Genomic DNA, 15,634 nt, shown 5'->3' with positions numbered 1-15,634 from the left:
CTCCTGAAATGTCGCCACTATCTCGTTGCGCATGCCCGGCCAGTAGAAGTGTGTGACTAGGCGGTGATACGTTTTGTCTTGTCCCAAGTGTCCCGCCAGGGGCACGTCATGGGCCAGGTTCAGGAGAAAGCCGCGGAAGCGTAGGGGGACCACCAGCACTCGGCCGGACCCTAGTTCGGCGGACTTTTGCTCGCTGTATAAGAGGCCGTTTTCCCAATAAACAAAGTGGGAGCCGGACTGGTCACCGGCGGCCTGGGCGGCGGCCTGCTGCCGCGGCCCCACCAAGGATGGACAGGATGTCTGCTCTAGGCAGAATTCTTCTCGGGACAGTCCCCCTTCTTGGCGCCATTGGGCCAGCTCAGGAAGGTCGTCCAAGCTCGGGGTCGGTTCGACACCAGGGCCGAGGGGACCTGCGTCGGGGGGGGAAGCTCTCCCCGGGTAACAGCTCAGGGGTCTCAAAGGATTCAGGGACCTCGGGGTCCTCGGGGGTCGCCGGTGCCGCCTCTTCGGGGGTGGTTCTTCGGGCGGTCATCGACCGGGTACTCACACAGGCCCACCATCTCTAAGTGGGTCCTTTTCTCAACCCGCTGCCATGGGGAGCTCTCTAGATCATTGCCGAGCAGGCAGTCCACAGGCATGTCGGAGCGGACTGCCACTCGTAACTCCCCAGAGACGCCCCCCCATTCGAACGGGACTTGAGCTATCCGGCAGGTGCGGACGGAGTTATCAGCTGCGATCACCCTGCAGGAGATATGGGGAACAATCTGGGCTTCGGTGACGAGGTGCCGTTTGACGGCAGTGATACTGGCCCCAGTGTCTCGGAGCGCCCCTACGTGGTGGCCATTGACAGTCACCTGCTGTTGGTATTTCTCTGTGTTGTCGGGTAGGGGGGCTCCTGGGACCATCTCCCTGTCACCCAGGGAGACTAACATCATAGCTGCGGGGTCTGCTCCCTCGAACTCTTCCTCCCCCTCCTCTTCTAGGGCTACTGAGGTGATGTGGCGCACTGGGAGCCCGGCAGCGGCAGGCTTTTGGAACAAGGGGCAGCGGGGGTCATTGGCATAGTGCCCGGGTTTCTGGCAATGGTAGCAGGCTTGGCTGACTCGGGGCCCTGGCTTAGCTGGGGGGAACCCTGCGCGCGCTGTGGGAGGCGAGGTGCCGGGCTGGTTTCTGGGGGGACTACGCGGGGACCCTACCTGGGAACCCCTCTGTCTATTCTGATTCCCCCCTCCCCTCTGGCGGGCCAATTTATTTATTTATTTATTTTGTCAATTTGTAGGGCGCAACAGCTACCCAAGAAGGGTTTCCCGGCGCCTAGACACAGCTAGAAGCGAAGAGACAGAAACGGAGGGAACATTGAGGGATTATTGTTCGAACAACCAGGTCTTTACAAGCTTTCTGAAGCTATGGTAGTTATCTTCCTTCCGAATGCTTGGAGGAAGCGTGTTCCACAGGGAGGGTCCAAGATAGGCAAAAGATCTGCCCCCTGATCTTACACGTTTGAACCTTGGTATGCAGAACCGTGCTGCTGTCTGGGACCGGAGGTTTCTCTTAGGTGTGTAAAGGCAAGCAAGGGATTGGAGGTATTTTGGGGCTCCTCCTGTTTTTATTTTGAACATGTAGTTCAAGGCCTTGAAGCGAACTCTGTTCTCAATCCTGAGCCAGTGAAGGTCTCGGCGATGGTTCGAGACACCAGCGTTCCTAGGAATCTTACACAGGAGTCTGACCGCAGCGTTTTGCGCCACTTGTAGTCGTCCAATGACAGATTTATTTGCGCCTAAATATAGGATGTTGCCGTAGTCAAGCCTTGATGTGATAAGGGCATTGACTACGGTCTTCTGAGTTGACATAGGCAACATCCATAGGATTTTTCTCAACCATCTGGTTATGGTGAGACACACTCCAGTAACTTTGCTGGCCTGCTTATCCATGGATAAGACGTTGTCTAGTACAAAACCCAGATTTCGAGCATGGGACACCAGGGTAGGAAGAATACCCATCTGTTCTGGCCAATGCGCGAGGTTCCAGAGATCTTTGTCTTTTCCCAAAATCAGAATTTCCGTCTTGTCCCCGTTCAGTTTTAACTGGTTTGCTGTCATCCAGTTCAGTATTTTTAGTAATCCTTCCTTGAGTAGTGACGGGGAGTGGGGACAAGAATTAGACAAGGAAAAAATGATTTGGGTGTCGTCAGCGTAGTTCATGAGTGTGAGCCCTAGCTTCTCAACAAGTTCTACCAATGGTTTGAGATAGATATTAAAAAACAGAGGGCTCAGAATGGACCCCTGTGGCACTCCATGAGCTGCGGGTAAGGTGTCTGATTCGGCCTGTTCTGATGCGATCTGAAAGGTTCTGTTTGCCAGAAAGGATTTGATCCATTCCAGAGCCTTTCCTCTTATGCCATTTGTGTGTAATTCTCTAAGGAGCGTTTCGTGGGAGATGGTGTCGAACGCCGCGCTTAGATCCAGCAGCACAAGTGCTACCGTTTGGCCTTGGTCAAGACGTTGTCGGATATTTTCAGTGACACCTAACAGGGCGGTCTCCGTCGAGAAACCAGCCCTGAAACCAGATTGCGAAGGGTGGAGTAGGAAGTTTTCTTCTGCAAAAGTGGCTAGCGTGGAGTGTACGTGTCTCTCGAGGCACTTAGAAAAAGCAGGAAGCAGAGATATAGGCCTATAGTTGGCCAGTATTTCTGGGTTAGCATTAGGCTTTTTCAAGAGGGGTGTCACCATGGCGTGCTTCCATAAGGCCGGGACAGTGGCGAGGTCGAGGGACAAGTTTAAGAGGTTGGCAATGATATTCAGGGACTGGTCATACAATTGTTTTATAATTTTAATAGGGATGGGGTCCCTAGGGGAACCGGATTTGACAGTTTTTAGGATTCCTTTGAGATTCTCTAATGAGAGATTCGGCCAGGCTTCCAGCAGGTTGTTGTCAACAGTAGTGGGTTGAGGTAGGCTGGGGTTAGACAGAGGGGGAGGATCATCATTAGATATTTTAGTATTGATGTCTGAGATAATTTTGTCGATTTTCTCAGTAAAGAAGCAAGCTAATGCCTGACATTGTTGAGCGCTTAAGGGGGGTGCAGCGGCTGTAGTATGTGCGCCCGCCAATTCCTTAACTTTGGCAAAAAGAGTTTTGGGCATGTTAGTTGCTTCGGTGATTGCCTTTGAGACGAAGGCCGCTCTTGCCTTTGTACATGCCGCGTGATAGTGGTTTCTGGCTTCATGATAGCATTTTTTGGCATAAGGGTCGTACTTTTTACGCCATTTACGTTCTAATACTTTGCATCTTGACTTTTCGGTTTTAAGGCTGTCGTTGAACCATGGAGCCGGGGGACGATGTCTACTCCCTTTGGTTTGAGTAGAAGGCAGACAGCTATTAGCGGCATATGTTAGCCAATTTTGTGTCTCAATTGCTACGTGGTCCATGTTGGAGTTTGGGCTAGGAGGGTTTAGTTTGAGTGCCTCATTTAAGGCATCTATGTCGACTGACTTCCAATTCCTTCGATTAGTGGCAGTAGTATTTTGTTTCGCTCTAGGGGAGGGTGGAAAAGAGATGCTAAAGCTGATGAGGTGATGGTCGGACCAGCCAGAAGGTACGGTGGCGATGTACGTGAGTTCACTGATGTTAGTTATTATGGGGTCCAACAAGTGGCCAGCTGTATGAGTGGGGCTGGAGTTGATAATAGATAAATTCAGTGCAGCTAGATCTTCCAGAAAATTATGGCATGAGGGGATGGTGGGATCTTCCAGGTGTAAATTTAGATCACCTAGCAGAGAGAAATTGCTAGATGACATATAGTAGGGGGTAATAAGATTTGCGAAGTTTGATACCCATTGAGAGGGGTTACCTGGTGGACGATATATCAGAAGGCCTGACATAGTGAAATTGGGGTTCAAGGTAATTTTAAAAAGACCCGCTTCACAATCTGGAATTAGAACAGGTTCCAAAGTACATTTGTAGTCTCTGTTAAAAATGATGGCTATCCCGCCCCCAACCTGTTTTTCCCTATCGAGTCTGGCAATGGCGTAATTGTCAGGGAGGGCAATAGCAACGTCTGGGCCAGCACTGTCATGTAACCATGTCTCGGTTAGGAAGATGGCACTAGGACATTCTTCAATGAGGAGATTAAAGATTTCATGCTTGTGCTTGGGCAATGATCTGCAGTTTGTACTGTAAAATACGTATGTTGGCTGTACATTATTACGTGGGATTTTACATTTCCTGCGTCTCCTAGGTGGGTCAGAGTAGGGTTTCCGGACGTCAGTGGATAGTTTACACTCGGAGCAAACATGGGTTCCGACTATGTGAAGGTTGGACAGAGAGCAGTTTGGTTTAGGGGTAGGGCGCAGCGCTCTCAAAGCGGAGGATGTTTTTACCAATCGGGAGGGTGCAGTTAGAGAGAGAGCCTCGCCCTCGTGCCCCGTCCTGACACGGACGGGCACAGACGGGCTAGTCTTTGGCGTGTCTTCGGCGTGCTGAAGGTGTGCCCGCTGCGCTCGACCGCTGCGCTGTCGGGTCCTGTGCATAGTAAAAGGAGATGAGAGGAGTGGGCGTGGCTACGAGGGTGGGCGTGGCCCCGTGTCACGTGATGCAGCGGCACTGAAAGGGACAAAGGACTTCCCTTTTCAGGCGCTGTTTAGAGCGTTTTACCAGTCAACAAAAGATCGAGTTTTAAAATTCAATTCTAATGTGCAAAAGAGCAAGTTTAAAAAATCAGCAGCGTTTTAGTAGCAGACTAGACACCCCGGCTTCCGCCTCAGGGTCCTAGCTGGTCAACACCGGCTTCTGGCAAGCGCAGCGCTATAAGGCTTCCTGGAGTGGGCGTGGCTACGAGGGTGGGCGTGGCCCCGTGTCACGTGATGCAGCGGCACTGAAAGGGACAAAGGACTTCCCTTTTCAGGCGCTGTTTAGAGCGTTTTACCAGTCAACAAAAGATCGAGTTTTAAAATACAATTCTAATGTGCAAAAGAGCAAGTTTAAAAAATCCGCAGCGTTTTAGTAGCAGACTAGACACCCCGGCTTCCGCCTCAGGGTCCTAGCTGGTCAACACCGGCTTCTGGCAAGCGCAGCGCTATAAGGCTTCCTGGAGTGGGCGTGGCTACGAGGGTGGGCGTGGCCCCGTGTCACGTGATGCAGCGGCACTGAAAGGGACAAAGGACTTCCCTTTTCAGGCGCTGTTTAGAGCATTTTACCAGTCAACAAAAGATCGAGTTTTAAAATACAATTCTAATGTGCAAAAGAGCAAGTTTAAAAAATCAGCAGCGTTTTAGTAGCAGACTAGACACCCCGGCTTCCGCCTCAGGGTCCTAGCTGGTCAACCAACTAGCAGGCCAATCCCTGTTCATTTCGGCCAGAATCTCCCCCTGGCCCCCGGGGGACTCTGGTGCTCACCCAGCGATCGGCCTCGACGGCCAGCTTCCGGGGGTCGGCCAACTTGCTGTCCAGGAGGTGCTGTCGGAGTTCTACAAAGCAATTCAGGGACAAATGTTCGTAGGCAATGAGGTCGATGAGCCCCTCGAAGGTGGATACTTTGCTGCCCTTGATCCACCCTTCTAGGGCCCGGCTGTAGAAATTGACATATTCTACCCATGTGGTGCCGGGGATCTTCTTGCATTCTCGGAAGCGTTGGCGGTACATTTCTGGGGTGAGCCCGTACCTTGTGAGGAGGGCCTCTTTCATGTGGCTGTAGGAGGTCTGTTCGGCAGACGGTAGGTCGAGTAGGGTGTCTCTCCCCTCACTCAGGAATCGACCCCACAGCCCGGCTCCCCAATCCTTCTTTGGAACTCGGTGGGAGGTCATAGCTACCTCGTAGGCCTTGAACCATTGCTGGATGTCATCGTTTTTATAATATTCTTTGACCACATCCTTGGGGATGTGGACCTTGGGTTCCACTGTGGGAACAGACTCTCGGGTCGCTGCTGTCTTGTTGCCTTAGTTCCGGGCCTTTAGTTCTATTTCCAATACGCTGCGCTCGTGCTCCAGCTGGAGCTTCTTTCCGTCATGTTCTCGTTGGAGCTTCTTCTCCTCCAGTTCTCCTTGCAGCCGCAGCTGCTCGATGGCTAGCTTCTTCTCGGCCAGCTTGAGTTCTCCTTCTATTTTCAAACGGGCTAGTTCGAGCTCGTGGCTTCGGTTGCGTCGGTCATCTCTTCTCGAGACAGACCTCTCTCCGGGCTGTGAGTCCGCGTCGGGGACTCTGCTCTTCCTCGCTCTGGGGCGTGGGTTTCGACCAGTGGTGCTCCCCCTCCATCGGCTTCTGTCAGTGCTGGAGGTTGGGCTCCGGGTCTCCACCCAGGCTGTTAGAGCTTGTTGAAAGTCCTCTTTGGTGTTTAATCCCGTTGACGGGATATGGAGATCTTTGCAGAATTGCTTGAGCTCCCGGTGCGAATAGTCCTTCAGAAGTTCCATCTGGAAGGTAGTCTCGTCGTTGGTGATGCTCATGGTTGCTCTTCGTTCGGGTAGTGTGTCAGTGCTGTACGATCCCTAGACGTAGGTTCTTATCGCGACGCTGCCACCAATGTTAGAAGGGGCGATCTCAGAGGGCCTGGTTGTGCTCACCCGGTCACCTCCAAGATCCACCTCTCCCACAGAACTTGCCAAGTCTTGATTGGGAGGTCCCCACCGGGGAGGACTTCGGGTCTAGGATCGTACACACTGAGCTCACACCACACTACGAACAGACACCACACCGTTGGGTGCTAGCAACAAGTTCTTTATATAGCAGATAATGAAGGAAGCACTCTTATATACACAGTGGTCAAGGGACCACAAAGTCTTGGAGGATTCGGGGAGGGGGAAGCGGGACAGTCTTTTAGTCTCTGGGTCAGTACGCGGCGTACCCTACGCACAGCTCTCTATCCTCGAGCCGGGGGGTACGGGATGATGGTCGTACTGGCTGCCTCACCTCCGTCGAGTCGGCTCGGTCGTGATGGTGGTCTCGATGGTCCAGCCGGACCAGAGTACTCCTCGAGCCGCGACGAGGTCAGCAGGGCTCGATCTGGCGAGGTTCGTGAGAGCCGCGACAGCGTCAGCAGGGCTCTGATGGTTGCAAGTTCCGCTTGAGCCGCGACAGCGTCAGCAGGGCTCCGGTGGTCTGAGAGATCGAGCCGCGACAGCGTCAGCAGGGCTCTGATGGTTACAGGTTCAGGCTCGAGCCGCGACAGCGTCAGCAGGGCTCAGGTGGTTCAGTTCCTTAAGGCGAAGAAAGAGCCGTGACAGCGTCAGCAGGGCCCAGAGGTTCCGGATGAGTCTTCTTAGAGTCGGCCGCGATCAGATCAGCAGGGCTTTAGGTCCAAGATACAACTGCCCGCTAGTTGTCGGACGGGCCCAGGTATAGTCCTTCTGCTCTTTGATCTCCAGACCCTCGCAGGCGGAGGTCTCAGGCCCTGGGGGCTGGTCGTTGGCGAGGTCCGGCGGTGGGCTCTTTGATCCCTTTGAAAGATGGGTCTGGGAATTTCCAGACGCCCAGCGGGTCTGGAGCCAGCCCTCGGGGAGGCCAGAGGGGTGATCGAAACTGGCCCACACGGGAGGGCCTAAGGTGTGACAGAAACCAGCCCCTCAGGGGAGGCCGGAGGTGCCATCGAAACTCCCGGGCTTATCTCCCTCGGGAGCTCCTTACCCCCCAGCCGGGACTAGCGCGCCTTTGGAGTCGGGGTTTCGCTGGGGCCGGGGTCACGCTAGGCTCAGGGAGACCGGGATGTCGGAAAGGGAAGATGGCATCCGGGCCTTGTGGGGCATGCAAGGTTAGGTGCTCGGAGCCGGGAGTGGAGCGGGGAAGGCAGGCCTGGTCGAGGTTCCAGGGGGATCTAGGCTTAACGGGGGTAGGACGACCAGGCTCGGGTTGCAGGCTACACTAACGGGGTGGCTGCGCAGGGGCCTCGGGGTACAGGCCTACGCTCACAGGGTGTGGAGGGACAGAGGCGACCCACGCCACAAGGCCGGGTCCAACACATGCAGTCTCCTGGAAGTTGAGATACCCAAACTCCAAGACTTCAGGAGTCAACCTGCAAAACTTAGTGCCCTGAGGTTGGGATGGTGACAACACTGCAGCACAAGAAGCCATCATTCTGATTAGTTTCATTATAATTCTCACTGTCAGAGGATGCACCATCTGGTAAAGGGGTAGCAGCTCCTGAAATGTCGCCACTATCTCGTTGGGGTAGGCTTTGTCTGTATTGAGTATGGCTCAGAAGAATAGAAGCATTTATTGAGGACAGAGGTGAGACTTTTTGAAATTTACTGTGAGCTTTAATGTACAGAAGAGAGAACCTGCTTGTTGAGTAGGCGTGAGGTATTGCTCTTGGCTGTATCTCTTTGCCAGCCATTTGTCGAGGTATGAACTGTGTTGAAGATGCACCGCGACCACTTCCAGACACAGAGGGGGTGGCTGTTTTGTTCGTAAAGGCTGTACTTTAAGCGGATAGTGCTTTCCCACTCATCACAAACCTGAAATCATCACAAACCTGAAATACTGGACGTGAGCAGGGTGGATGGGATTTAGGAAGTAGGAGTCCTTGAGCTAGAGGGTCGCCTAGAATTCACTGAAGCACTGAGCAGAATGAAAGCCTTGTAAAGTTGACACAAATTGCCTCCTGAAGGAGGAGAACATTTTTATTTGATTGCTCTTGATAAGGATTTTGGTGTGTAAAAACATCCAATTCCCACACAAACTAATGTATCAATATTAAATAGATAGGCCAATTATATTAGGCGTGGTACGGTATAGCCATATTTGATTTTTAATAAGCAATTCTCCAACTAAAACACAGTGTCTGTATAGGGTCAGATGAACAGCACAAGCCTTATGTCACACAATGATCACAGAAGAAACTACACCATTAACAAGACGTGATCTCAGACAGATAGGGCAATCACTCAATCGCTCATCAATTGTGCATGAAGATTCTTTTCCTCCGGAGAAAGGTTTGACAACTAAGTGCATTTGTGGGCATTTGTTGTGGTTACTCTGCCAATGTTTTAGTCTCATTGCCTAAACAGTACTTGAGACCATTATCAGGACAATTTGCTGAGGTAAAAATCACTTGGAAGTCGGTCCTTTGCTAAGCATTACTGTCTGGACTCTGATGCCAGAGCAGATGCTCAGGTTGGGCAGGCTTCATTGAGAAATCTGTTTGCACAGTAGTGGTGTTGTCTGTTTTTTCTCCACTGCAGGGTTGGTTTTCTGGGATGGGCTTAACATTCTATTCACTAGATTATGACTATACACAGAGATCCCCTACTACAGAAGTAGTTTCTTACCTGTAACTCCAGTTCGGTATTAGGGGTATCTCTGTTATAGTCATAAGCGCCCGCCCTCCTCCCCGGTGGAGAAAATGGTACTGTAATGTATGCTACAGGCCTTGCTTTATACACCTTCAAAAAGAACTGAACGTAAAAGGACTTTGGCTGTGCATCCTGGGATACTGAGGGTCTCTGGAGAGTTCCTTAAAGGCACAGTATCCCTTTTCCGGACACATAATGGCAGCCTATGGGGGCTTGTCTGTCCAACCCTTCCTCTCTATCATTTCATGGATTTTGGTGAAGGGGAGTTTTGTCTATGAGGGAAACTTGGTAAAATGTGTAAAATCTGACATTGTTGGCTATCCTTTTCACTGTTTAGATGAAGTGGTGGCCTTTGTAGCCTTGGAAGTGTTAGGCTGCATTATTTGTCTTGATTTTCTCTTAAGTGTCTATGCAGGACTGCAAAGAAGACAGTTTAAGAGATTATTTTTGATTGGTCCGGGGTTGTTCACGCACATGGACGGGACTATTCACTAGATTATGACTATACACAGAGATCCCCTACTACAGAAGTGTCCTACTGCAGTCATGAGGCAGGGTGTTCCAGTCAGGATGAAAAGAGAAAAATGTGGGACTGGAGTTTCTGTTGAAGGTAAATTGGTTGCCCTAGAAGAAAAACTCAAGTGGCATGGTGGATTACCCACACCTGAAACAATATTCAATGCGCTGTAGAGTTCTCATACAAAATACTTTACAAAAGTCATCTTCATTGTTATTATCCAGTTAAGAATTGGTACAAATGGTCTAGTTTGACAGAACAAAGAGCCAGATGTTCTTAAGCTCTAGTTGCAAAAAGCTGTTAAAATGTGTAACTAGAAACTTAGTTTGCAAACCAAACTATGTACTATTAGGTGGGTTCGTAAAGTAAGGGTTCGGATAGTGTCTTAATCCTGCCTACCTAATTAACATTTAATATTAGGTAGGTGACAATTTGCGTCAACCCAACTATGGCCTGCGAGGGACAGCAGATCACCCCGACTTTGGCCTGCAAGTGACAGCAGATCACCAGGTCTTTTAGTAACAAAGGAGCTTTTAAAAAAGTAGAAACTGTAATTGTTTATATACAGAACTTTTTATTTGTTTTAACTATTCTCTTGGGAACTGGCAGAGATTCCATGGACCACCACCTACTTTCTCAGAAATGTTTTCCAAATTTCTCAAAGAGGAAAAGGGCCAAACAAGCAGTAACTTTCTAATTGTTTGGGACAGGCATTTCAGGTGCAAGGCATTCATACACCAGATACAGATTCGCTATTTGGAAGGAATACTCAAAATATGCCACTTCCAAATTCCAAATCTGTATCAATTCGCACATTTCCAACTCATAAAATGGTTTTGCACATGACCAGAAATGTTGTTTGTGTTAGCTAATTCTGAATCAGAGTGTATAAGAAAGCCAAAGGTTTCATACATCTGACCCTGAATCCTGTGCTGCTCAGTGGTAGGGATACTCTATGATTGGTAAATGGAGCAACTGAGACACCTTATACCGCTTGCAGGAGTATTCAAAATGGACATATACAAAAAGACTAATAAGCATGTCTGACTAGGGATATAAAAAATACATTTTGGAAAAGCACATCTGTGCCAAAGAATGGGTTTAGCCTAACTCCAGACTGAAACCTTTGAATAATGCTTTCTGGTGATTTTGATGATAACCACATCTGAAGATGCGTGATCTGAAACCTGTTGACTCAACAGTGCAAAATAAATTATTAGGCCTCAATAACATGAAGGTCTAGGTTAAGCAGATAATATATCAGTTGGTGTAGGGATCACCTAAGGCTTGTATAAGGAGGTATTGAAATCACTAACCAGTGTTGAGGTAGGGGGTGTAAGTGAAAGACCAGGTACCTCAAATGAGCGGTCATAACTATTTGAGAGAACACACTTTTAAACATTTTGAGCAGTAACACCTCAAATGCATTACAAAGTGAAATATGGGTAAGATATTACTAGATCGGGAGGCACCTTAATATGTTATCAGGTTATGCAAAAAACATTGATAATCCATAGACACCAAGAACTTAAAGTTGGAAAACCATGACAGAATTAAAATGAAAAATTAACATAATGAAAAAAATGTAAGTCTACCACAAGTAGAACTTTTTAAAGCCCAATTTCCCTGAATAACCTGAATATCCAGCACCCACATTAGCAGAGGTGTAGGATTAATTTATCAGTTGTTTCCAGCAACAACTTTTATGCACGTTTGCCAGCGCAGTATTAATTCACCATGAAGCTCAACAGAAAGTTTCCAGTATAAGGTGACTGACGGCAAATGTCATGTCAATGTCAGTATGTCCATTTGTTTACTCTGGCCAGTAGAAGCTCTCTACATTAACTCAGCAGAGGCTCCTCTGCTAAGGCAGAGGAGCATCGCCCCACTGCTTTTAAGCAGTGTAACTAAAGGAAAAACAAAATGATAACTGAATGTTATTATTTTATTTGTTTCTGCTGCTTTGCTGGCAGGGCGGGGGGGGGGGCTGCTCTGCTCGCAGAGCAGGGGAATAGTGGTTTGCCCACTCCAAGTGCACATGAATGCTTGGCTGGCCTTCTCGGAGCCTGCATGGAGAACATGCCCAGGCCCCCATTCCCTGGCTGAGTGTTGAACCATGGTGCTCAGACCAATCAAAACGCTGCATTGCAGCGTTGTGATTGGTCAAGGGAGCCCGGGTGCTTTCTGGTTTCAGCCGAGTCCTGACGTGGAGGAGAGACTGGAGAGACGCGATAAGGTATGTTTTATTCCCCCCCACTTCCTGCACCCACTGCATTAACTAACTTAGGCTCAGATGTCAATTAGTCCATTACAGGCTTTGAGTGCTGCTACTGATTTTGCGGATTACAAAGCTACCAAATTTCCTGAAGAATAGCTTTCCACTGTTATTTCTATGCCTTTCCTCATCTAGCCTTCTGATTCAATTTCCTCTAGCACCACACCACTGCTGAAATATGGACCATCATAATCACAGTCTGTTCTGCAGTTTAAGCCACTGGGGTCAGTTTACCTGAGAGAAGTTTTATTGAATTGAGCGAACTAGTCCTCTTGACAACAGCACTCCTCCCATCACCCTGGCTAAAGTTGCATATAATTTGGAAATTGGGTCACATGTTCAGAGTATCTTCCTTTAAAGAATGTTTAATATTTTTCCACTGCGCTCGCTTAGGGGGCAGCAAATGGCGCTTGCATTGAACACTGCACTCAGGGTTATAATGACAAGGCTGAAATCTGATAAGATACCGGAGCACACACACTGGTTACACCAGCTATGGAATCTCCTAGTGATGGAGAAGCTTTCTATGGCAGCAGCGGGGAAGAGTAAAGATTATGCCAAAACCTGGGCCCCTCTCTTAGCTATTCTCTCCACTGAATTCCTAGAATTAACCTGCACACCATACCTCTGCATCCTAAAATTAGTTCCGGATGACACCACTATCATCCCATAAGAATGCGTATCACTGGTCCCCTTCCACTCCCTGACATGGTGGACCTGTTTTAACATCCAGGGCACATGAGCTAATGTATATCCTTCCTTTGTTTTGATCACTGAGGAGAGGGGCTGGGGGAGGGATGGTGTTATGTTTTTATTTCTTTATCGTTGTCACATTGTTCCGTTGAGTGTTTAAATACGGAATACTACTCGGAGACTACCGCCTCGGTGGGTCACCATACTTCTCCCTTGGCATCTTGTTTTTAACTGGCATGAGTGCCCGCCCACAGCACTACCACTCTGTTACTATTCCCCCCTTAAGACGCGGCCGGCCCTGAGGGGTTGTAGGCGGCTTGCTGGGTTTAACATTGAGAGGCCCTACTTTTATCATTGTCTTGCTTGTACAGCCTTATTACAACTAGCCGGCTCGCTGGGTTGTAGAAGACTCAATTTGATTTCTCTGCTTCGTATTCTGTCAATAAAAACAGATTCAATACTAAAGAATTTTTAATAATGCATGCTTTCCTACTGCTGTCCAAGAGTAGTCCTGGGGCACATGACAATGAGAGAAGAGAGAGAAGAGAGAGAGAAAGAAATGCCACCTTTAAACCCCAAAAGTAAGAATATGCATGTCTAGGTATAAGCAGATGAATTTCAAGCAAAACCTGAAGAAAGAGGCATCCCACGTAACAACTCGAATGGAGGGTCTTTGAGTTACAAAAGATACATTTATTGTCAACATACAAAATTATTTTATATATCTTATCAATATGTCAAGATAATATACGGCTCACAATAAATCACAAGAATATCCTGCTTAAGTTACACAATCTCGACTTTTCCGGATACCTTATCATGGGTCGGTTTAAATATGTGAATAAGCTTTCGTCTTTTCAGAGGAGAATGACGATTAATTATTGAGATGCAAGACATATACGTGGATAATTTTCAAGATGGATTAAAAAAAAAACATTTTGCCGACTGGATCCAAGTTCTCCGTCTACATTTGGACCTGGGGAGTGTGAATGCAGTAGCATTTGGATTATGGTTTTGGTTTATCTTGAATCTTGAGAAAGCGACAAGAGTCGCGAAACAAGTGTCGGCTGGAGTTCTGTGTTATTTAATTTGGGCGATTCAATAGTTTTTGGTGATGTTATCAAATTGATTTTCTTTTGTGTGATGTTAATTAAATTATATTGACAATGAATACATTGAATGTATCTTTTGTAATTTAATGAACCTGCATTTGAATTGTTACTTGGGGTGCCTCCTTCTCCAGGTTTTGCCTGAACTTTATCTTTTTGGTAATAGTGGGCAACTATCACCTGGGTGTGCACCTATACGCTTGGTGTGCACCTATACGCTGCCTAGAAAATATTTTAGTATGCGCAGGTGCTTTAATTTCCTGTTGTGGTCCTTATAGCAATCTACAAAGGGGCTACATACTCTTCTAGAGAAAACATTAAAAGGGTTTTACTTACTAATTGCTAATTTGGGCTGCATTGTAAATTTGCTGAACAAGGGAATTATTGTTGCAGCCTGTTCCACCGCATACCATGTTTTGCCCTTTCTCTGAGGTATAGTTGTGCCCTTCTTCAATCACAAAATATACAGGGGGGCCAGTGTGCAGGTATTCACCAAGAGATTTAAAATAGTTCAGCACGTAGGAGTCCTAGAAGGTAAATGTGATAAAGTTGGAAACAAATCAGCACAATTTACTTAAATTAAAAGATCAAAGACATTTCACGTCAGGAATCCGAACTTTACACACAATATGCACAGATTTTTACAGGCTAACTGCAAAGCTCTTTTAGAAAAAAAATTGAATTTTCACAGCCTTCTTTTTTCTGTTGGTTTTGTCATTGCACACCCCAAGTGCATTTGGGCCGCTATCCAAATGATTTCAGATGTAAAATAGTCCCTAGGCGGACACATCCAAAGAGCCGATAGAAAAATAGTAAGACTAAATTAATCTTGCGGGCTGACCCATGATTTGATTAAAAATGTCTCAAGACAACAGTGAATGAATAAGGAGCAAAAGAAGCAAATGGTTCAAGGAGGCTGGCCCCTGGTACCTTAAAATTAAGTATAGAATACAAAATGTTCACTCTAAGCGCCATACGCATTCAACCTAGAAAATAACTGCTACACAATGTTCCAAACTGACTTGATGCACATGGAACACCTGCTAAAAGTAATTTGTGTTATCAAAAGTTGAGGGGGGCATGGTGTTGGGCTTTTTTCTTTTCAGAATGCAAGAATCCGGAATCTACTACCATTCTGACAGTGAGTGAGGATCACCCCAGCTTGAGATGCAGGATGAATACCTCCTACTTCCACTTTGAGCCTTGACTGCTACCCTCAGATTGCATAGATCTCAAAGTGCTAGCTGGTCTCAAGGTAAACGTTTGCGCTCTATAAAATGAAAGAACAAACAGTCTGGACTGCAGTACTTTAAAAGTACAATGCAAATGAACAAAAATGTAAAACAAAAAACATTTATAGGTTCCATTAATGCATTAACTACAGGTGTTGTAAATGTAGGAACAAAAACCTTTGCCAGATGTAAAGTTCCTTCATCCAGATTTCACCAAGAAATACTTACATCAGGCATCGAAAGAGACTGATCCAATCCTATCTCTACTTTGCCAACAACAGCAATACTGAAGGACAAAATTCCAACAAACACTGAGATCTATAAGAAAAGAACAGAAGAATTAATTTGGGACAAAAGTGCAGAAATCCGGATAAGGCCGTATGGTCTATAACACTCTGCAGGACGTGTGACATTTGCATTAATTTTCCAGTCCTGAATTGAATTAAGTAATGTAGGACTGCAGTTTGCACACTAACCCCCCCCACCCCAACAGGTTTTTGCCCCAAACAAATTGAAAAAAGAAATA

The 15,634-nt window shown here is 47.6% G+C and overlaps 1 protein-coding gene across 1 annotated transcript in view; it reads right to left on the bottom strand.

Annotated features, from left to right (window-relative positions):
- The window catches only part of NPC1 (NPC intracellular cholesterol transporter 1), a 310,606-nt gene that overhangs the window by 68,089 nt on the left and 226,883 nt on the right, over positions 1 to 15,634 (bottom strand). The window contains exons 17-18 of the mRNA XM_078687419.1: positions 15,337 to 15,426; positions 14,213 to 14,403 (exon numbers count right to left, since the gene is read on the bottom strand). Coding sequence (XP_078543545.1) covers positions 14,213 to 14,403; positions 15,337 to 15,426 — 281 coding nt within the window. The remainder of the gene's footprint in view (positions 1 to 14,212; positions 14,404 to 15,336; positions 15,427 to 15,634) is intronic.

The sequence above is a fragment of the Lissotriton helveticus genome, chromosome 4_1 (assembly GCF_964261635.1).
Source record: "Lissotriton helveticus chromosome 4_1, aLisHel1.1, whole genome shotgun sequence".
NCBI lineage: Eukaryota > Metazoa > Chordata > Amphibia > Caudata > Salamandridae > Lissotriton > Lissotriton helveticus.
The sequence above is the reverse complement of the archived record's forward strand: the minus strand, read 5'-3'. Positions and strand labels throughout refer to the sequence as shown.